The sequence below is a fragment of the Callithrix jacchus genome, chromosome 9 (genome assembly GCF_049354715.1).
Source record: "Callithrix jacchus isolate 240 chromosome 9, calJac240_pri, whole genome shotgun sequence".
Classification (NCBI taxonomy): Eukaryota; Metazoa; Chordata; class Mammalia; order Primates; family Cebidae; genus Callithrix; species Callithrix jacchus.
Window position 1 is genome coordinate 80792758 of NC_133510.1, and position 24031 is coordinate 80816788.

Sequence of the window (24031 nt, forward strand, 5' to 3'; positions counted from 1 at the left end):
GCTTTTTAATCTTCATCTGCTTTCTTTGACATGACTCTGGTAAGGATCGTGACTTGGTTTCTCATCCTGGATTGTTTTTGCTACTAAATATGTGGAGTTCTGCTCTAAGATATCACTGTTTTTAAATACCCATGTGTTTTTAAGTGGAAGGAAAATAAATGCAGTTAAAAACTGGGGACAAATATCTAAACCTTTCTGGATCTGTTTTCTCATCTGCAAATTGGTAGAATATGGTTTATAGTTAATTATGTGTTCAATATTTTTTAATGTTTGTTTTTCTTCTGTTGACTAAACCCAGAACTTTGATATCTTGGAAATGAAGGATTTTGAAACATTTATTTTTTATATTAAAGTAATCTCAGATACCCGATTGTTTGAAAAACCTAAAGGATTTATTCCTCAGTAGAAATATTAATGCTGCAGAACTGTCTTTTTAAAATACTGGTTCTCATTGGGAAGAATGAATTATGGCTTACAGGGAGAGTAAATATTTCTGTTTCTTAAGTAAAAGCCAAGAGTGCCCTCCTGTGGCCCATTACCTATGAAACAATTTCTCATATTCGTCATAAAATATTTCATTGTAGGAAATACGGATTTCATTGCAACTTAATTAGTAATCATTATGCCATTATTTCATATCATTGTATTTCCATATTTACATAAATTTGATTCTACCATCTGCTTCATTTACAAAACTAAAATGTTTTCTGAACTAAACTCCAAAATCTAACAGCACTAGCTCTGTTTCAAATCACTATTTTAAAAAATGTATTTGAATAGCACTGGCAACTGACATAAATCCCTCTGGCCTCTGCTGGGAAAATCCAGACAAAATGACTTGTTGCCAACGATGTCCAATATTGTTTCCAACCAACTGCTCCCTGACAGTCACTCAGTCTACGAGATACTAGCATAACTCCCTAAACTTGCCTTAAGCATTCCTTCTAGATTTTGAATAAACCGTTTTAAAAATTAAAAAAAAAAGAAAACATAAGAGAAGAACTCATTTAAGTGTTGTCTATCGAATGCGTAGAAGTTGTTTCATTATAATGGTTCTGTAAATAGGTAACAGCAAGTATGGTCAAACTTGAATTTGAGCGAAAGTCTCACGATCACTTAAATTATGAAAACTGGGGGTTTTCATGTTTGACTTACTTTCATTTCAGCCACTTCCCCTCTTTCCCTAGTAGCAGCCCAGTACTGACCTAATCTTATATGTGAGATTTTCAGCATTTGATTAAGAAGTCCAAGCTTATAAAAGTTCATTAACATAGAGACAGGAAGTGCTTTGTAGTTCAGTACACCAAAGCACACTTGGCTCTGTGTACTGTAACCCTAAATATTAAATGTGGATATTAGCTTCTTGGAACAACTGAAGTTGTTATTTGTTTTTCTTTTAGGTTGTTTGGTGCCAAGGCAGGTGGCAAATCTGCCTCTGCACCTAATACTGAGGGTGTGAAATCTTCCTCAGTAATGCCCAGCCCTAGTACCACATTAGCGCGGCAAGGCAGTCTGGAGTCACCGTCGTCCGGTACGGGCAGCATGGGCAGTGCTGGTGGGCTAAGTGGCAGCAGCAGCCCTCTCTTCAATAAACCCTCAGACTTAACTACAGATGTTATAAGTTTAAGTCACTCGTTGGCCTCCAGCCCAGCATCGGTTCACTCTTTCACATCAGGTGGTCTCGTGTGGGCTGCCAATATGAGCAGTTCTTCTGCAGGCAGCAAGGACACTCCGAGCTACCAATCCATGACTAGCCTCCACACGAGCTCTGAGTCCATTGACCTCCCCCTCAGCCATCATGGCTCCCTGTCTGGACTGACCACAGGCACTCATGAGGTCCAGAGCCTTCTCATGAGAACGGGTAGTGTGAGATCTACTCTTTCAGAAAGGTGAGCTTTCCTGGAGGCATTGATAACATCCTCTCCGTTCTTCCCTGCTCTATGCCTTAACCCCTTACCCCATTAAATTTCCTTGATTTCGCTGTGAGTGCCCCTGTGCAAAAGGATGTAAGAGTGATGAAACTGGGCCTTTCATTTGCTCTTATTACCAAATTTACGGAGAAATAAAATCATTAGGGGTAGGGTGAGTGGATAATTTTGTTAATATGAATGCATAATTTATACCCAGTAGGCAATGTGAGTAAAATTCAAAGCATGTTTTAGATATTGAATGAGATATCCTCAAGACATTTTAATGATTTGGCTTAAGCTTCGGAACAATGCTAGCTCGTTATGATGACTTAAGCATTTTCAAAGACCAAATTGAAATTGTTCTACGGTTATGCTCAGAGCAATATGTTACATTTGTTTCATTTGTACTTCCATGAAAAAATAGCAGATGGATTTCTTGGAAATCCTAGTTGGCCTGGTAAAATAAATAATCAATTTTTAGGCATGAATTCTTAGAGAAAATTATAGTGCCAGTGCCATATTTAATAGACCCCTTGAAAAGTAGTCATATTACAAATCATTTCTCATTGGCTACACACACACACATACACACACACACACACACACACACACACACACACACCTATTTTAACTTAAAGTGGAGAACATAGCAAAGCATTTCTTACCTAATATGCTTATGCTTATGGCAAAGCATCCCTACAAGCAAAATTACTCTGAATTTTTTTCCTCAAAGTGATCCTTTCTTGGATGTACTGGTATTGACTCTTACCACCAGGAAAATGTCTTAAAACCACGGCTTTTTCCCTGATAAATGCAATACTATTTGTTTCTTGGCACAAGTAAAGCTTTAAATATGGTCTTGGCCACATGTGGAAAGAAACACTGGTCACTGAAAATACCTGATATATCTTTCCCTAAGTTTTTTTTTTTTTTTAATCTGATATTGATGGTGACATTTCTTTTTTTCTAGACTTTCAGGCTTACTCCCAGAGTGATATTTTAAAATATCAATTAAAGCCCTTGACTAGATGCTGTCTGTGTTACACCAGTTTTCCCTTAATCTAAGATTCCTTAATTTGAATTTCCCCATTTTTTCTTGGCCTTGTAAAATACAAAACCCAGAGCAACATATTGCTTATATCCCTCTTTACTTGCCTAATAATGAGACAGGGACAGCCATGCAAATGGGGATTTCCAGTGGGGATTTCCAGTGAAAAAAGAATTTTAGTACCAGCTAAAATATTGGTGCTTGCTATGGTGGGCTGCTAATTACAAAATAAATTTTTCCTCATAAAGAAAAAAACTGGGCCAAGACAAACATCTGGGTGATAGCAACTAAAATGTAACCAGTTCTCTTTGGTTTTGCTGTGATATGCTGCTATAGACAGCATACATTAAAACCAGTGAGGGTTTATTTTTCCATCTAAAAAGTCAGACTTCCTGTAAAATATTTTATTCTAGTTTCAGCACTTCTAAGGTAAATAGGCCTTTTCACATGTCATTTATAAAACTACTAACAAATAAGTTACATTAAAATATATTAGCAACCTATAGTTTTAATGAATGTATCCTAGATTGTATGCTCATGTTTGAGGACTCTAAATATCAAGTTGATAAACAAACCAAGCATACTGCAAATAGGATATTATTTATTAACCATAACCACCTTCCACAATACTGGCTATTTTTTTTTTAATTATAAAGATAATCCACAACAAGTTGGCCATTTAGCCATCTACCTTTTTTTAGCATTCAGACATTAATCAGAAATAAAGTCAAGTAACTATTTGTAACCAAGTACCTCTCAAATCAAAACTAAATGATAAATTTGGTTAGTTGTATAGCTATAACCAAAATGCAGTTTTAATATTTTACTCTATATTTTAACTGAAGTCAATAAAATTTTCAATATAGAAATATACTAGAAAATATGCAATTACTTATTTTTAAGCGTATTTATTTGTTGTACATGTTCAACCTTTGAAATAGGCCAATTTTATTTATGTTATTTATATATTTTAAAGTGGAGTCTCGCTCTGTTTGGAGGCTGAAGGGCAGTGGCGCCGTCTTGGCTCACTGCAGCCTCCGCCTTCTGAGTTCGAGCAATTCTCATGCCTCAGCCACCTGAGTAGCTGGGATTACTGGGGCAGACTACCACGCTGAGCTAACTTTTTAATTTTTTGTATAGATGGGATTTTACCATGTTGGCCATGCTGGCCTCAAACTCCTGACCTCAAGTGATCTACTCCCTGTCTTCCAGTAAATTACTAGATTAAAATAAATTTTGATGTAAGACACTGAGCTTTTTGTTTTCTTGACAACAGAACTGTAAGCAATAGTAAATTACTCTAATCCTTTCAAGTACATTTAAGAAAGTTTATGACCTATTAAAGAGAAAAGTAGATCTAGTGGGTGATACTGGCTTATGATTAATTAATTGGTTAGTGAAGTGTCAGAAATCCTAAGAAAACCAAAAAGCTACACCCGAGAAAAAAGCATATTAATGTAAATATTTAAGGCAAATTAATTAGTGATATGTAATAAAGATGTATATATGTTCATGATTTACCTGTTCGTCTACAATTTTAGATGATTTCTTTGATATTTATATTTAAATCAGTAGATTTTCCTATAGATTTTAATTTTTGTCTAAATGGTTCTTCATTAAATTAAATAAAATAATAAAATACATTTGTAACAGTTTTCTCTCTGCAGCTGCTCTAGGTCGTTGGTGGCCATTGACCCATAACTAGTCTACATTTGTTTTTGGTTTTGTTTTGTGTGTCTGACTCAACCAAATTTTTAAAATAATTTGTAGTTACCACTTGGTGAATTCTGGGTTTGTTTTTAAATGTCAAATCTGGCAATGCTGCCTTGACATTTCTGCCCAGAGACTATTTGCTCTAGGCAGACAGTGCCTGTCTGCTTCAGACTGTTGACTAAAATCTTCACTACATTCATTTTCACGCCCTATCTGGCCCTTGTTGGCATATGAGTTTGCAACCTTTGTGGGTTTGCAGTAACTGTCTATGTTACAAAATCATTAATATCTAGATTCGGATATATTTCTAAATAAAGCTTTAAACTATTTTGATACCTTTAAATATATTCTATTTTTTTAATTAAGTTGCTCTGCATCATATAAAATTTTTATACAACCGAATGAGTTTGGCAAAAGAATACCAACTTTTTATTTTCTTTGTGGCATTAAACTTTTGACTTGTACACATGGAAAGAGATAATCCTTGGAATGGCTTATGACCACATAAATGCTTTAGCACATGTGGTTCATATTTAGAGATTTCTCATATTTATTCAATATGATTTCTTTTGTTTGTTTATCAACACTACTAAAAAAAACTTCTATAGTCAACATATATACTGTAACTGGCCTCTATATAATATAGCAATTACTTTATGTGGACATTCCCAATAAAGTCAAAGCTGTATAAAACCTTTGGATGCTTTCGATTGCAGTGCTAAATAATGGAGTACACATAAAAGAAAACATTTTAGCTTTGGTTTGAGTGACTAAATTTTAAGTCAGCCTGTTTACATTCATGTTATATCATCCCCATTATGCATATTCTGTGTATTTAATTTTGATCATTTGGGTTCTAAAGGAAGAAAGCTATAATTCTGCAATTAAAATTAATTTTATACTTTTGCTTATACACATGCCAGAGATCATAAAAGAAATCCCCAAACTTGTCCCACTTAGTTGTTGATATCCTCTTCTTGTATTTTTAGAGAGGCCATTTCTCATTTTTCTTAGATACATGTTTTCATCCCTTCTTGTTATCTATAGTAAATTCCATAAAATAGAGATGATAAATTTATAGTGCTTAAAATACCCAATTTATGATTTCTAAAAAATGGTATATCTTAGTTTCATTAAAATATTTGAATAAATGATACCAGAGTCAATTAAGTTTTAAGCAAACACTCATAAACCCTTCTTCACATGTGTAAATGGGCAATAAATATGTCTTTATTTTTATTAAAAATAATTTGGAGACAAAAGATAAGTATTAAATGATGTTTTATACCATCTCTGTCCATTGGAAGTTGTCACTCTAACTAGTTAAGCTTTCATAGCCAGAGCAGATATATCTCATTTTGCGTGTGACATCATAGCAAAAGTCTTGTCAGTTGCATAGACAAGGGAAAACTAAGATAGCATTTAATCAATAGAATTCAAAGGAGAATTATGCTAACTAGATTTAATCTATTTTCTGGTAATCCTATCACTAAACTATCATTGAATGGTATTGTGTTAGAAAGGAATTCAACATGTGTGACAGCAATGGACATTTGTCACCCTTAATTGGCCTTTTTGAATGAGTTAAGCATTTTACATGAGTTACCAAAAAATTATTTTTTATACTTCAGAGAACCATTTTTGTTGAATGTGTAATTTGGAAGTTTTGTTTACATTATGTCCTTAGGGGTTTTCTTTGTTTTAACAGCATGCAACTTGACAGAAATACACTACCCAAAAAGGGACTAAGGTATATATTTCTCTCAGCACAATTGCTGCCTCTCTCTGTTGTTATGTAAATTTTGTGTGCTGTCTCTCTTCCTTCTTTCTTTGTTTGCAATGTAGCACTTGCCACTGAGGATGAAATCACTTTTAATCTTGATGGTTTCTCTGGCCCAAACAGTTGGCAAAATAGTATCTTAGGTCAAGATACTAGTAGAGGTTGAGGCTGTGACTCAACTTAAATAAATTCCAATTTGAATACTACTATTTTGAAGAAATAATTCTAAAAGAAACTTGTCCCAGGCATTGCTTTTGGGGGGCAGCAACTTTTGGTAGAATGCAGAGCTCACTTCTACAAATTATAATAAAATTAACTCTCCGAACATTTGCATATTGGAGGCATATGCTTGCAAATCCTCAAAACCCAGACCGTCTACAGATGTGGGCAGTTAACATTGAAAGGTTGAAGGATGCTGCAATTTGAATCAAAGAAAACATATTTTTATCATCATAGAGCAAATGCTGCAATTAGGCATGATTTTTATCAAATTCTTTTGATAAAAATCTCAAAATTATTTTAATGTCTATGTTTCATGGGTGCTGCTATCAGATCAATTTAAATCTGAATTAATGTAATATTTAGTAATCTCAAAATAATTATTCCATCCATAATAAAAATAAAATAAAAATGTAACTTATGGCCATCTTTTACTGTGCACTTTTATCTGAGGAGGAGATATAGAATGAACTACTAATAGAGGTAGGTCACTGAATGCATATGAAAAGTCGGCTACTTTTGGTGCTAAGAATTTACTTACAAAAAGAAAAAGAATTTACCCAGTCTACCTAAACACAGAATTATGGCAAAACTAGGTCTTTCTCCATTATTTTTTTTCTCTCCAATGTTTTAACAATAGCAGTTAGCTGGCAATCATTCCATTTTAATATTTTGTTTCAGAAATTTATTTTCCAGTAAAATGAGCACATCCCCCTCCTTATTTTTGTAATCTAGGCATGATGTCAAGTGGCAGTTTAACAAAAGGGCTGTTTTTCCTTTAATAAAAAAAAAAGCTGCCAATTAGTATTCCATTTCCCTATGCCTTCTGTGACCATCACTTCATTTCCCTCGGCCCTGGCCCTTCACTGTCCTCCATTTGTAGTCCATGTTTTCACCCTCATTACATCCTTTCTAGCTCTGTGTTTTCGAGTTCTTCTCAATTAACTTGGCTGTCTGCTCATTGCTTATGATTTTCAACTGCGTATCTGATAGAAGCATAATTTTCTCCTCAAATCCTTTTATTTTATTTTTTTCTATGAGATTCAAACAGATGGTGTAAGATCATCTGGAAGAACTGAGCAATTATAATTAGATTCAATCTGTTTGAAGTTGTTGTTCATTCTGAATAGTAACCTCCTCTCAATTGTTTTCCTGTCCTGGCATTGCCTTGCCCTTGTAGATGTGCTTAAGTGTCTTAGCTGTGCTGTTTTGCAGATATACCCCATCATCTCGGCAGGCCAACCAAGAAGAGGGCAAAGAGTGGTTGCGTTCTCATTCTACTGGAGGGCTTCAGGACACTGGCAACCAGTCACCTCTGGTCTCCCCTTCTGCTATGTCGTCTTCTGCAGCTGGAAAATACCACTTTTCTAACTTGGGTAAAATATTCTAAAATATCCGTTTTGTTTTTTCTCTTTCACCACCCACACTCGCAAAAGCACTGGAATCTCTCCATAACACAATACATTTTCATTTAAAGGAGGGGATAAAGGCACTTTAACAATACCTTCCATTTATTTGTCACAGAATAATTTCCAAACATTATGCTGTATATTGCTCATAACAAATGCTTAATGTAGGTAAATACTGTGGTTATTTTCCAGTCTAGGCTCCAGAGGCTCAGAGAGGTCATTTGACTTGAAAAAGTCTTACCATTACTAAGGGTTCAAGGCAGTAAGTACTCAGTTCCAGATCATCTGACTTCCCATTCCATTTTAATATTCTCTTAAATAACAGGAAAGCAGTTCCTTATTTGTTTGAAATGTTAAAACATCCTTAAAAAATTAATACTCTTTTGTAGAAAAATGGAAAATAGAAACAATTAGGAAGAAAAATATATGTAATTCTATGACTCCAAGTTAACTTCTTCTAACATTACTAAAGTCAAAACTCCTTAAAATGCATATAAGAATTTCTGTTAAGACAATACTCTGAATATTTTCAGGTAGATACAATGAAAAGTAAATTACCACCTTAGTCATTTGGTTACTTTAGCATTATTTGTATGAAATATGATATCATTTACATAAATGTTGTTAAAAACACTCTGAGTGACAAAATAATTAAAGAAAGCTAAACATGCCAGATACCATTTAATAGATTCAATGACTTTAAAAAGAGATTTATCTTCTATAAAGTCACATATAAAGTGGTGGCATTATTTTTATGGTAAATATTTGTATTATTAGCGTTAACAGAAAATCTTGTACATAAAGGTGATTTCTGATATATAATCTTACTAGAGCCAGAGATGATAATTTCTTATAGAAAAACTTATCTCTAAATTTAGGATAGAAGACAAACAAGAGATTTCACTTTATAATTTGCCTTTGTCAAACTATCCCAGAGAACATCAATTCCATCATAAAAGTATTACTTTGACATTATATAAAAAATTAGTAATAGAAAACACACAAGCCAAAACCTTATATTCTCTAACTTCAAGTCGATCATCAACTTCTGCTAGATTTTCGAACACCTGAAAATAAACATACAGCACTCAAACCATTTGTAATGAGGCACAGCAGTGACTTTTCTTTCTTTCTTTCTTTCTTTTTTAGATGGAATCTTGATCTGTCCCCAGGCAGGAGTGCAGTGGCACCATCTTGGCTCACTGCAATCTCCACCTCCTGGGTTCAAGGTATTCTCTTGCCTCAGCCTTCCGCGTAGCTGAGACTACAGGCATGTGTAACCACGCCCAGCTAATTTTTGTATTTTTATTAGAGATGTGGTTTTACCATGTTGGCCAGGATGGTCTCCATCCCCTGACCTCGTGACCTGCCGCCTCAGCCTCCCAAAGTGCTGGGATTACAAGAGTGAGCCACTGCACCCAGCCTAGCAGTCAGTTTTAAGCCTTGTATTTTCCAGGTTTCAGCAGAATAACAACGGTTTTTAAGCTTTTTGCCAGTCTTATTTTGCCTTGCTGGGCCTAAACAGAGTATAATACTCAAATATGTTAATAAGCAATACTGAGAACAGGATAAATGCAGGTTTCTAAGTCCTTAGCGACACAAGTGAGAAGAGCACATCCCATGAACACAGGTGAATGAATGTCCCTAGTTATTTCTGATTTGGTAGTTTCATGAGATCATTTGTTCTCTGAGGCTAAAGTCTCTGGTTTAGGTCTTCCTAGCAGCTCCCAGAACAGAAAGTGAGTTTACTTTGTCTCCATATTCTTTTTCTCCATGCTCAAGAATCCCCTGCTTTCCTGACCCCACTGAAAAAACTCCCCTAAGAATGAAGCCTTGTTATTCCAGGTTTCCAGAGAAGCCTTGATTCCAGGCTGGATATAGTTGTACCACACTCCCAGAGGGCGAAATCCCATAAACAATATATTCTGTCTTTATAGATCATAGAACTTTTTATTAGCATCCAGGAAGATTTCTCTTTGGAAACGAGGCTGGAAAACCTTTATGTCAGTCCTGATCTGCTCATTAACCCCTGCGTAGAGGAGGAACCCCAGCTCGTCCAACTTGAGTTTCAGGGAGAACAGGTCTGCAGTTTCTTCTTGTCAGAGAAAACAGCCTGGCACAGCCACAAGCACAACTCCATTTTCTCCCCATAGCTCCTTTGCTTTGAAAGTTGCTGGTTACTTCTCCAGTGTTTTCAGGTCTGTATTCTCCAGGTACTCCAGCACCTCCTTCCAGGGGTTGGACAAAAACACATCTGTGTTGGAAGCGGCAATGCCAAGGCAGTAGCTTCCAGGCTCCTGTACCAATGGACCACATTCCCACAGAGAAGCACTTTGGGTTTTCAACTGCCTCTTTCATCTTGCCTTCTCCCAAGCCAGAAGCCCAGACACTAAGGAGCCAAACCCTCCAGGGCCCCTAGAGTCCCAAGGGTCTCATTACTTTTTTTCTTTTCACTGGAAAAAAAAACCTAATAATGCACCTACAGAAGATTCACATTTTTCAGTAATTAGGACTTTGCAACTTTCAACCAGGACAAGACTCAAAGCTATTTCTTTTCTATTGCAGTCCTTCCCGCTATATTGAGTAGGGTTTTTAGCAATTGAAAACAATTCTTTTGGTCATGGTTTTATATGGGCTAATGAATTCATATCAAACACCAAGTTTTTGTTGCCTAATCTATATAGTGATGAGAATCTTTGCCTATAATGCCAAAGAATGTATAGTTTTATTTAATTTAAGTTGCAGTTAATTTTTTTTAAAAAGCAAAAAGCCTAACACCTTAACTTCAAGAAAATGAATTTAAAATGTTTGTGTAGGTCATAGAAATATGAAACATACAACATCTGAAACACACTCAAATCACCTGAAGTGCTATAAGCCTGCTAAGTACCTTGTGTCTCCTATCAATTTTTTTCATTAATTAATATTAATTTAATTAGTTGACTCTTTATTCTATTTTTCCCCACCATTTTTTTTTTCTGATTAAATCCATCTTCATTATTCTTTAGGAACAAAAGGACTCATCACTTCCTATGTCTGACATTGGTAAAGTCATTTAAACTTAATTTACTTATCTGTTGAACGGATATTTAATACCTAGGTCATATTATAAAGAGTGATGGATATAGTGTATGTAACATGGAGAAGTGTGTAAGACTTGATAGATTCTGCCAAATCATTATTTTTATTGAAAACATGTCTTACACTATCAGAGAATAGCACTCATCAGATATGCCTGAGCTTTGTCAATATTTAATTGAGTAGTAATTCACAAGACAGTAACCATAGGATTTTAAGTGAAGGAGATACAGATTTTATTTTTGGAAAACTAGTACAAAACTATGACATTTTTATCAAGGACATTTATCACAAATGTCAACTATTTGTGCAAACATAAGTTTATTATAAGATTTGCATAAACTAAAGTTAACAGGGCAACTGAAGCCAACATGTCCGTGGCCACAATGTGTTAAAAATAGTGATTATATAGCACACTTAGGAATGTATTTTATTGCATAGTTTTCAGAGTTAAAACACAATTAATAAATGAAATATGAATTACACTTTTACTGATAACAAACATATCTGTAGAGCTTTAATGTTCTGATGAACTAGAAAACCACTGATCAAATACATCCCTTAAGTTTCATTCCTATAGAAACCAAGTCTGAAAGGTCAAGCTTACCTTTCTAGAGTGTGGGTTTGCCCCCGTTAGTCTATTGTGCTTTATGTCAGAGATCTCTCAGCTGTGTCTGACAGGCCATGACTTTAGTGACACTACCCTCTTGATTCTCTTCATACTTTTCCAACTACAATTCTTTCTCCTGGGGTTGCTCATCTTAACATAGCTGTATCATTTATTGTAGACACAAAGTCACTTTTGAGAGTGAATGGAACTATATTAATAATTGTTCCAGGCATTAGGTACAAACCCTGAGCAATGCAATTCATCCTCCTTCTCCTCCTTGTATTTATGTGTTTACCATGTTGTTTTCCCTTTAGACTTTTTTAATCCTAAACCTTTTTCTATGTTCTCATTCACAACTTTAATTCTGAGCTCTCAAATGAACATTTCACTTTCTGAGACCTTTTTCAGGTCTAAAACTAAAATCCAATCAGTATGCTAGATTGTATAGCCCCCTCAAATCAAAGTAATTTCTTAAGTTACTTTCTTCTATTTTTCTTATAATTTCACGTACCATCCTTTTCTCTACTCTAGTGTAAAAATCTATGTAATCAATAGTCTTAACTTGAAACTGTGCCCTTCATATTGTGCATTTTCAGTAGACAGGAACCTGTGATTTTATTTTCAGAATATCTCCTAGATTCATCTCTCATTTTCAGTGATATTGTCCTTGCTGAAGCGTTTTTAACAGTACAGAATTACAGTAGATTTGAAATTGATCTTACTGTGTTTACTCCCTTATGTCTCAACATTTCACCTATTGGGAAATATAAAAAAAGATATTCCTATTCATGTCAACACACTCTCGTGTACCTCCCAGCTCTTAGAAACACAAATGGCTTCGAATCAGGCATTTTGAGAACTTTATGCTGAATCATTTCATAGTGGAAAAAATGACTAATTTCAAAAGCATAAAAATAATGTTTAAAGAGTTTTTATTATATTTACAGTTCACCTGAACATCTGTTTGTTGGGCAAGAAATGAGTACTCTTAAAATGCAATCATAAATTAAAATTACTTTATTAAATTTTATATATATATATATATATATATATATATATATATATACTTACCTTGACTATGTCCTATTGTTGTCTTCTGACATCACCCATTTTTTATTTGACCATTGTATTTTCTGGATGATCAGTACAATACAGGACTATGATTAATATTCAGGAGTTGCAGTATTCATATTTTCTTTATTCCTTCTACAATTAAAATGTGTTAATATATAAAAGTTTCAGAAATATTACTGTAAAAAATCACATACAACATACATTAGGAATTTAAGATTGCTACAACTATGTCCTATTAGGGAGGCTACTATGAGCTACTGCTGCAGTCACCTATAGTTTGTGTGCAGTTCCCAGCATGCTAGCTCTAATAGAAACCATTTCCATTCATGAAAGAATAACAACGAATAACTTTCATAAATCAAAAAGTCTTTGGATGAAACTTTATGTACCGTTGGTTGTAGTTCTTGTGAGGCATCTCATAACCTGGTGAGACTCATTGTCATATTCCCGTGAGTGATAACAATAGCTCACATTCATTTTTCACTTGCTACAAGGATTACATGTAGGAACATTAATGTCAACCTGTCACTTCTAATATCCATCTAATATAGGAAATATTAGATGGATCCTTTTGCATGCAGTGATTGTTGAAAACCTTCCTCTACCTTGAATCCCTTCCCATTTTCCTGTTCATCCTTCAACTTTCTCAGAATAAACTCCTGTCTTCTTTTCTTTTGGAAGCATAGAATCTCACAGTCAGAAGAGACCACATCTGGTCAACCCTTCATCTCTTATGTAAAATTTTATGATATCTCTAGCTTCTTCTTTAAGCCCACCAATGATAGAAACTAGTTAAATCTAGAAATGATACTTATGGAATTCTTCCTTTAAGAGATCAAATTAAATTCTCTTGAATCTTCAGCTATTGTTCCTAGTGCACGTTGCATCACTAGTTAATGTCTAGCTTTAGATGCAAAGGTAGAGAGTGACTTGGGAGTATGTAAAAGCCCAGTCCAGCCACATACATTGGATCATGCCTGTAACGTCAGCATCACTCAAGAGGCGGGGGCAAGAGGATCCCTTGCCCAGGAGTTCGAGGCTATGGTAAGCTATGATCATGGCACTGCATACTTCAGCCTGGAAGAGAGGGTGAGACCCTGTCTTAAAGTAATAGTATTTAATAGTATCATAAAAACCCGGTCCATATTTATATCAGATCCTGTTTTCCTCAAGTTACTACAAATAAATATATAATCTTAATAATAGATTAGCGGCTTGGCCAAGATAGTAACTTGGCTATGCAAATGCAATTTAAGACAAGGTTGGTAGCCCTCTTTTTCCTGATAGATTGCCACATCTGTTTCTCTTCTATTTAGAAATTCTTGTGTGTCTCCTGGCTTTGAATGGATCTTAGAGGCCTTTTATTCTTCCATTTCATACTCATAAAAAAGTAAAGGGTAGTTATTAGGTTATTTGCTCAAAGCAGATAGAAATCAAAACTACCACTAGAAGCTCTTTACCAATTTGTGTTTTATTTGAAAAATTATTTTTGTCTATGTTACATTTGTCTTCTACAGTATAGCTTTTACGTCTTAACTTTTCTCCTTTTTCAGACATCTCTCCTACTGGCTTTCCTTGAAATCAGGGACTCCGTCATATTTTTCCTTCTATTCAACTACAAAATCTAAAAGTAGATCTGTCATAGTTATTAACTTAACTGAACACTCTTAAGCAGTTGGGTGTCATTTCCTATGCAGACGTGTTCAGAAGTGTTTGTAGATGCACAGTATTCCCTTTAAAATCTATACTAATCCTCATTAATGTTTCATCTTGATAGAACTAAGTATTATGTATTGAAATTGTAAAAGGACACTTCACTTGGAATCCTTGCAATCATTTTGGTAAGAATTTTACAGAGCTGAAAAGCGAATGAAATATCCTTCTAAACTTTGGGATATGTATATTAAAATGATGTACTTGCAAATGTGTTGAATACTTCATTAATTTAAGCAAGAGTAAATTCATACTGTGAACCAAGAATATGGTGACTTACCCCAATCTTGCCACCCTAAACACAAACATTTTAAGTCTTGAACGTCCTTCAATGTACCTACCAGCTGTTGTCACTGATCAGACCGAAACGTACTAATGGTCACTTCAGGTTGAAGGAATGTGCTTGAAAGATAGGCAGGTCCTCTCCCTCTCCCTTTTTACTTTTTTCTTCCTTCCATCCTTTCTTCTTTTTTTCCAATAGGTTGTGCACTTTGCAGATTTATATGTTCTTCCTTTTCCATTATATTTTAAATGTGTGATTCTTAGTTCTGTGCTTCCTTTTACTCCAGTCAATAACTGGCTCTATCAGAGGGTTGTTCTGTGTGTTGATTCCGTTAATACCAGAATCATCAAGCACAGTGCCTTGTAAATGCAAGATACTTCTTTCCAGTTACCTCTGGGTATACTTTTTCTGTTTTACATTGTTTTAAGAGCCAATACTTTTATTAAGAAGAAGTTTAGGCCAGGCACAGTGGTTCACACCTATAGTCCCAGCACTTTGGAAGGCCAAGGCAGGTGGATCACGAGGTCAAGAGATCGAGACCATCCTGGTCAACAAGGTGAAACCCCGTCTCTACTAAAAATAAAAAAATTAGCTGGGCATGGTGGTGAGTGCCTGTAGTCTCAGCTACTCGGGAGTCTGAGGCAGGAGAATTGCTTGAACCCAAAAGGCAGGCGGAGGTTGCGGTGAGCCGAGATCATGCCATCGCACTCCAGTCTGGGTAACAACAGTGAAACTCCGTCTCAAAAAAAAAAGAAAAAAGAAAAAGAAGTTTAGTGCCTGTGTCAAAGAAAAAAACTTAGCAAATTTTGAAGTGATGCCAGACCAACTCTGAGCCACTGACAGATTCCCAAGGTTTTGAAAATATTCAGTAGTGCCCTTTATATCTTAAGAGGATCCTGTGTCCCTTCTCATATACCACTAACAAACTTGCTTTTCTTAAATGTGAGCATTTAGAATATCTTTCTCAATTCTTCTTCTTTGCTTTTATTCCATATTTCACAACTGTATTGTTTTCTAATGCAGGTGTACATACAACCAACCAAATCTTTTCTTAAGTTGATGACTACCAAATGACCCAAAAAAGATGAATTTCTTTAGGACTATTTGGCAATAAGCAATAAGAAAATGAATTTTTCTTGAAAATTACAGACTTAAGATACTTCTTTGGAAATAAAACATGTTTGTCACTTTTGACCATCTCATTGTGACATGCTCATTTTAAACACAGTAGAAAATCATTTCATGTGATTAACTTAATGGTGGACTACAGATACCATGTACATTACATTGTGTTATGTTATAAAAATCTTTATTTCACTCGTATTGTCTTATGACATGACTTTAATAATAATGATGGTACTAATCATGAACTTATATCAGTTAAGAGCTTAATGTGACTGGGAGTATTTTCCTGGAAATACTCCCTTTAAAGGCCCTTCTTAGGAAATTTAGATTTTTTTGTACTTTACTTTCTTTTTTATTTTGCTTTTTCCATTAAAGTGATGATAATTTTTTAAGAGAAAACCAAAAACTCTAGAAAGACCATCTTTTCTTCATAACAGGCAGCAGAAAATACCATGTCATTACATTTCTAGCGAGAGCAGTAGAGGTGACTTTTTTTGTTTACTGTTGCTTTAGAAATTGACATAAGGCTTGCCATGAAAGTGCCAGAGGAAGAGAGGGACTCAATGAGATCGGTTATTGAACATTTCAGAGGCACACTCTTACCTTAAGTAGATACTCACTATACATTCATGTTCTCCTAAGAATTGGGATCACGTTCTTACTTCCTACAAACCTACTGTTTTCGTCTTTCAAGCTTCACAGTAATAGGCTTTGTGTGTTTTGTTTTTCAGTGAGCCCAACAAATTTGTCTCAGTTTAATCTTCCTGGGCCCAGCATGATGCGCTCAAACAGCATCCCAGCCCAAGACTCTTCCTTTGATCTCTATGATGACTCCCAGCTTTGTGGGAGTGCCACTTCCTTGGAGGAAAGGCCTCGTGCCATCAGTCATTCAGGCTCATTCAGAGACAGCATGGAAGAAGGTAAGCATCGGGGGGAAATGAAGATGAAGTCACTTTACTTAAACCCTGAGAGGGAAACCATTGTGTCACTCACATCACAAAGACTCCTGAAGAGGAAAATAAATTAGTAAAATTATCATTTGGGAAAGCTTGGAGAAGTTTTATTCTGTATTACCTTCTGTTTCTTTATGCATTTGGAAATACGCCAGAATTTGTTTAGATTAACACTTGGCTATAGAAGAGTTTAGACTAAATCTACTTTTCCAATATAAAAATATACATAGAAACTATTTTCCCAGGTGCATCAAATATCAGAACAAATGTTTTGTTTGACATTTTGCTTAGAGACCCATAAAGATACACAAACCAGAAATGTTATTTTATGAAAATACCACATGTTGCTGACTTTTATTCCCGGAAATTCCTTCTGGTGCTAGTTTTTCATCATATCATTTTAGAACTCATATTGTACCTACTTTGTTGCTTTATAAGTCATTATTTCTTCATCCAATGTCAATAAAATTCCCACCTAACCTAATAAACATATCTTTTTAGTTATATAGTTCTATGTGAATACTCTAAATAAATCAGCATGAAAACTTCAGGAAGCTGAGTTGATGCTCAAAAATATATATATATATATTTATACACACACACATATATGTATATATATAGTATAGAGGCTCAAATGTCAAATTTTACAATAATTCAAGAGACATTTTAATGAATTTTTTAAGTATCCATAAAGAAAAATTATGGCATACATATTATAAAGAATGTCAGCTAAGGATAAAAGGAAACTACACATAAAAATTCAAACTGATTATAATGAAATTATTAACCTTAATAATTATGTATAAAAGAAAGGACTCCAAATCTCAAAACATACCAGAATTTAAGCCTTTAGCCATCCATTTATTTGCCGTATAAACTTATGCAGGATTCTTAACTGTATTAGCGCCTAGGTTCTAGATCTGTAACTTCATAGGTTTGTCACAAGGATGAAATATGAGAATAAAGAACAATTCCGTACCATTCTCTTTTATCTTCCTACCTTCTTAAAGTATTTTCTGACTGAAGGTTTAGGCAGCTATGAAAATTGACTCATGTTTTTCAGGTCATCACCATAGATTTAATATGCTGGCACTAAATCAGTAGAGAAGAGTTGTCATTGCCTTTTATAATATTAACCAAACCACTAAGTTCACTATGACAAACAGCGAATTATATCCAGTGAGTCCACTGGTTACTGCCATGTAGATAGACAAAATATAACTATTCTCAAATGTAAGGACACGACTTTCTGAAACAAAATGATTCTGTTGCTCTCTTCACAGATAGGCTTCTTTTTGTTTTTTTGAGATGGAGTTTTGCTCTCCCTGCCCAGGCTGGACTGCAGTAGTGCTATCTTGACTCACTGCAAACTCCACCTCCTAGGTTTGAGCGATTGTCCTATCTCGGTCTTCCAAGTAGCTAGGACTATAGGCATACACCACCATGCCCAGCTAATTTTGTATTTTTAGTAGAGATGAGGTTTTGCCATGTTGGCCAGGCTGGTCTCGAACTCCTGACCTTAGGTGATCTACCCGCCTCAGCCCCTCCCAAAGTGCTGAGATTACAGGCATGAGACATCATTCCCGGCTGATAGGCTTCTTATAATACTTTAAAAATAATTTGCTAAACATACAGATGGCTTTCTAGAGTGTGGCATTTACAAATAAAGTGATTTTTTATATACTGGGAAGTTATGGCCTTCAGTGTATGAGGGTTAAATAATTTGAATTTCTAAAAGCTAGCCTAAGGGGGCAAGATGGCTTTTTTGTGTTCATGCATTGAATACTGAACTATTCCAGTTTTTAAACTGTGATCTAGACTCAAGACTTGTTGAACTAGATTGAAGGAACTTTATTGATATCCTACCTGATCTTCACACTGACAGATGAAGAGATTGAGCCACATGTTCTAAGGTCATAATCAAAAAGAATGAAAATGAGATCACTTGATTAATTGTTCACCTTTCTTCTGGTACATCAGGGTAACACTTTAGTTTTTGAAGGTATTATTAGATTAAAATAGTTTTTTTAATTATTGACTCAAATACTGACATTTTGCACATTTTGTACATCACATGGAGTGGTAGAGTATGGGTTATTCTTTATTCCTCTTTTGACCACATCTATTTTAAAAAGGTTCTTTTTGGTATCTTTCAATTCCATCCCCTTGTTTTCATCCATGTTGCCACCTAGTGCAGCTATTCCAGCCCTCTCCTGATCGGATTTTAAGCACCTTTCATATGCCCTTGTAGTACACACCACATCGATTTCAGTAGCATTCATAGTACTCTACTGTAAATATCTTTTAAATTATATATATTTCCTTGTTTTTGAGCTTTGGGGATTGTATCTTATTTATTTTTGTAGTTCTGGGATTTAGCAACATCTTGCCACATTGCTTGTGCTCAACTAATGTTGTTTAATGCATAATGAACAGAAATAATCATATTACTCCATAGTAAAAAGTGGATGAACTTTTCTACAAATATTATTAAGCACCATTTTATCCACCTTTTGGGTTTAGCACATTGTAAGAACAGAAGTATAAAGCAGAATGTCAAATGTTTACAATGGCATTTTGAAATAGACAAAAGCCAGTGTGAAATTTCCATTCTCAATTTCTCTGAGACATAGCCTTGAAAAAAAGTATTTTTCTGTTACTAAAATTATCAGAGAACAATAATTCCACATTTACAAGAGTATGATCAACACATAACAGGTAATGCTGTAATAACACATTAGATCAAACTGCTTATTTCCCTGAACTTATATGGAGAAAAAAAATCTGAAAATGGACCTTTGTTGTATACAAATGAAATAAAGAAAATCCATACTTTTTTAAGGTTTAAAAGTTTATGGCAACTTTAGTTTAGGTTTCCATGCTATTCTATTTATTGCATGGAATTTATAGTAGCTTTCAATGTGTACAAAACAAGCTGATAGGGCTCATGCTTGTTTACTTCTCTCTAATAACTTGGCAACTGAGGTACTTTAGGGAATATGGATGGGGCTCTTCCATGTCTCAATGTCTTGATTGACAAAAATTTATAGCAGGCTGGTTCTCAGAATCTTATAGTTAGTTGTTACTATTTAATTTCCCTAGCCACTCGTTCTTTACTTTTTCTGTAAAGGCTGTGGCTTATGCATAGACCTCACTATTTTAACTCTGTTGTTCTCTTTGTTTTCTCCAGTTCATGGCTCTTCATTATCACTGGTGTCCAGCACTTCTTCTCTTTACTCTACAGTAAGTAATGGCTATTAAGAGAAAGCTTGTGCTTTTGCCATGCACACAGTTGATGAAATAGATGCTTTTACTGTGAATAGATCACATTCATCTGTGTCTTGTACACTGGAGTTGTGTAGTGAAATAAGGGCATAGTCTAAGCTACTCAATACCCAACAAAGTTCCAGATGCTTCACCAGCCATTCTATGGTCACTTACATGTGCTTTCACTTGACTTTTGTGCACTCATTATAATAAATGAATGGATGTAGAATTCAATTTTATAAAACCTGTTGAGGTAAGACTTGGAGTCTCTGAAATCATGCAGTCTGCTATACTCTAATTTCATAGTCCATGTTTTGTTCTCTGAGCCATGACTACTAATCGTTCTATAGTATTTTCTCCTCATTTTTAATTTTTAAGTTTATTATTAAGAGAATTATTGAAGGGTAAAAGCAGTAAGGTTAAGAGTAAAAGTTTAAAAGAACTAGAGACTTTTTTTAATACATCTTTTGAAAGAGGGTGATTTCTAGAACTTTTTTTTTTACTCGAGGTCTTGCTTTGTCACTGAGACTGGAGTACAATGATCACAGCTCACTACGGCCTCCTACTCCTGGCCTCAAGTTATCCTTCTGCCCAGCCTACCAAGTAGCCAGGACTACAGGCCTGCACACCATGCCAAACTAATTTTTAAACTGTTGTAGAGACAAGGTCTTGCTATGTTGCTCAGGCTGATCAATACCATGGCCTCAACCAATTCCTCCTGCTTTGGCCTCCCAAAGTGCTGGGATTACAGGTATAAATGAGCACACTTGGCCAGAAACTTTATTTGTTAAAAGAAGAATACCAGTGTTTCAACTTCTTTTGCCAGTGTGTGAAATTATAATTCATTTTTGCCAAGAAGAGATTTTGTTTGTTAAATACAATTATGTCTTTAAAAAGAAAAAGCAGGCTAGAGGAAGTTATGTTTTATGAGTGAGTCACTTTAGAGCTGGTTAACAGTGAGGTATATTTAAAAGCAGCTTATTGAATCTCAATGAGACTTGAGTACTATGAATAAGCATTAATCCTGTAATGTAAGGTTCATGAAAAGTTCATATCCTCTGCTGTCACTGATTAACTAAGCATCATGGGTGATAATCTTTTCACTCATTTTCATTAGGTTCAAATGTTATAGCCTTCTGTTTATAGGTTAATCTCATATATTTACTGCCTTACCTAGTCATCCAAAATCAGACTGTTATTAGCAGAGGTAATATTTTGCTTGTTTTTCCTTTCGATGATTAAAATTGCCAGTAGCTTCTAGAAATTAAGGAATCACTATTAGTGTTTAGATAAATGTACTTTTTGTGCAAATGGATAAAGTGAATAATGTATAAATATGCCTAAAGAAAAATGCATACAAAAATATATTATGACTTAGTGTTCCTCCTGTTGGGCCAGTACTGCCGTTTGTTGGTGAATTGTATTCTGATTTAAACCATTGCCATTTAAATCTCTACGTAACATAAAAAGATGTAGCATCATTATCATTTTACTATAAACATACACAATAATAAATATTTGAATAAAATTACCTTTATGAAACCTAATTAAAAACTTGAAAAGAATGGAAGGAAGGAAGAAAGGAAGAAAGAGCAAAAAAAGAAAGAAAGAGAAACTTAGAAGAAATAAATCTAGTGTCTAGTAGCACAATAGAGTGACTATAGTTAACAATTTATTGTATATTTCAAAATAGCTAGAAAAGAAGATTTGGAATATTCCTAACATGAAGAAATGATATTCTTCCTAAATGAAGAATGGGATATCCAACTTACCCAGATTTGATCATTACACACTGTATTCTTGTACAATACCACATGCACCCCATAAATATGTACAACTGTTGTGTATCCCAAAATTAAAGTTGCTTTTTTTGAAAAATGTATTCTTCAAGGAAAGGATCATGAGTTTGAGGAAAAACAGATGACTAGTCTACCAGTGTCCACTAGGCCTTTCTGTATTAATAAAAGTGTTCTGTATCTATACTATCTAATATAGTAACTATTAGTCACATATTGCTATTATTTGAATGGTGTCTGGCACACAGAAGAATTCATTTTTTAATTTGAAATAATTAAAATATAAATTGGCACATGTGCCTTGCAGCTACTAGGTTGGATAGTGCAAGTTTATAGAGAACCCAAGGGGTACGTTTGTAGATAGGAGTGGGATGTCAAAGCAATGAGGGTGATTAGAAAGCATACACGAGAAGTCTTATATTAAAAGTAGAATATGAAATGGGAAGAGAGATTAAGATAGAATATGTAAATGTATTTATAGGCTAACATATGGAGGTAAGATGAATCCTAGCTTTAATTGAGTAAAGAATGGATTACATGATTGAGCCACATGAGAAGGTGATACTTTTAGAAAAGTAAAAGAGTTGTATTTGAGATGATGAAAATGATGTATTTGAATTGACAAGTAAACTGTAGTAAAGTAATTCAAATGAATGCATACCTGGGGAACTACTAAAGCAAAAAAATCATAAAAGATGAGGAGTCATTCTTTCCCCAGTCCTCCGTGATCAGGAACTGGGACTTAATTGGCAGTGAGAAAATATCCATGAAAATGCTTTTTAAACATGAGATGAAAAAGCAACTTATTATTTTTCATACCTTCTTAATAAGTCTGGATGGAGATTTAGTTGATTAGCATTCTTGCCTGGTTCAATCAGGTGACATCAGGCAAGTTGCCAAATTTCTTTGGACTATACCTATAAAATAAAATTTGAAAACATTTGCTAGATCTATCTCATTTGTCACAGGACATCTGAAAAGTGGTTGGAAATCACAAGCTTAACCTGATCTGCCGGAGGTGTTAACTTTGGCAAACTTACGGTTTGCGTGTTTGTTTTGAAATCTAAGACCAAGCGTGGTGGCTCATGCCTGTAATCTCAACACTTTGAGAGGCCGAGGCAGGTGGATCACTTGAGGTTAGGAGTTTGAGACCAGCGTGGCCAACATGACAAAACTACATCTCTACTAAAAATTCAAAAATTAGCCCAGCGTGGTGGTGCGTGTCTGTAATCCCAGCTACTTGGGAAGTGGAGGCAGGAGAATCACTTGAACCCAGGAGGCCTAGGCTGCAGTGAGCTAACATGGTGCCACTGCACTCTAGCCTTCGTGACAGAGCCAGACACCATCTCAAAAAAAAAGCAAGGGAGAGGGAGAGGGAATCTAAGCCAACACGGTAAAATATTGTGAAATGTGGAGCTTTTAACTAAAAATTTGAAATTTTAAATTCTTTTTAAAAATAATGGGAATATCTTTGGAATATCTAGCAACACTAAGATGAAATTCCTCTGGGTTTTCAGTTGTCTGGAATTGACCCCTTTAGATGTTGGCATGGGCTCTCAGGAAGCCACAGCCCCCACCTTTGCTTTTCTTCCTGACAATGAAGCTGTTGGGGTGGCTATTTGCCATTGTGCTGTTTCTTTCCTCATGAGGAAAAAAATACCCCTTGCTATCTATATTGCTATCAAATGGGAAAATGGAAGACAGCCAAAGAAGGCCCTGTGACTTTTTAAATATCTAAAGTCCATTTATTCTTTATAAACATTATCCTGTTAGGCATTTAAATTTTTGATCCCTTCAATAGATGTTTTTTGGTTAACTGTACATTAAAAACTTTATTTAACTTGCTTTGTTTTTGAAATATAATTTGTATTTTTGTATGAGAGAAAGTGCCATTTTTTATTCATTGTGGATCCTTTAACATAGTGCCTAACATACCTAATACTAAAGTCATAATTTTTCATTAATAAATTTGAATGGATAAATGGCTACTTATTGGCTTACAGAGTAAAGAATTAATGTATATGTTTTTATTCAGTTGAGTATTTTATATTTT

General features: G+C 34.8%; 1 protein-coding gene across 12 annotated transcripts in view; it reads left to right on the forward strand.

Annotated features, from left to right (window-relative positions):
• Nucleotides 1-24031, forward strand: part of NAV3 (neuron navigator 3) — an 872565-nt gene that overhangs the window by 770720 nt on the left and 77814 nt on the right. For 5 of the 12 annotated variants that reach the window (XM_017976235.5, XM_078336921.1, XM_054238645.2 and 2 more), the window contains 5 exons: nucleotides 1401-1889; nucleotides 6380-6421; nucleotides 7886-8046; nucleotides 16694-16882; nucleotides 20106-20158. In XM_017976235.5, coding sequence (XP_017831724.1) covers nucleotides 1401-1889; nucleotides 6380-6421; nucleotides 7886-8046; nucleotides 16694-16882; nucleotides 20106-20158 — 934 coding nt within the window. The remainder of the gene's footprint in view (nucleotides 1-1400; nucleotides 1890-6379; nucleotides 6422-7885; nucleotides 8047-16693; nucleotides 16883-20105; nucleotides 20159-24031) is intronic. The other 7 variants (XM_054238647.2, XM_054238648.2, XM_078336920.1 and 4 more) reach the window with 3 other exon arrangements.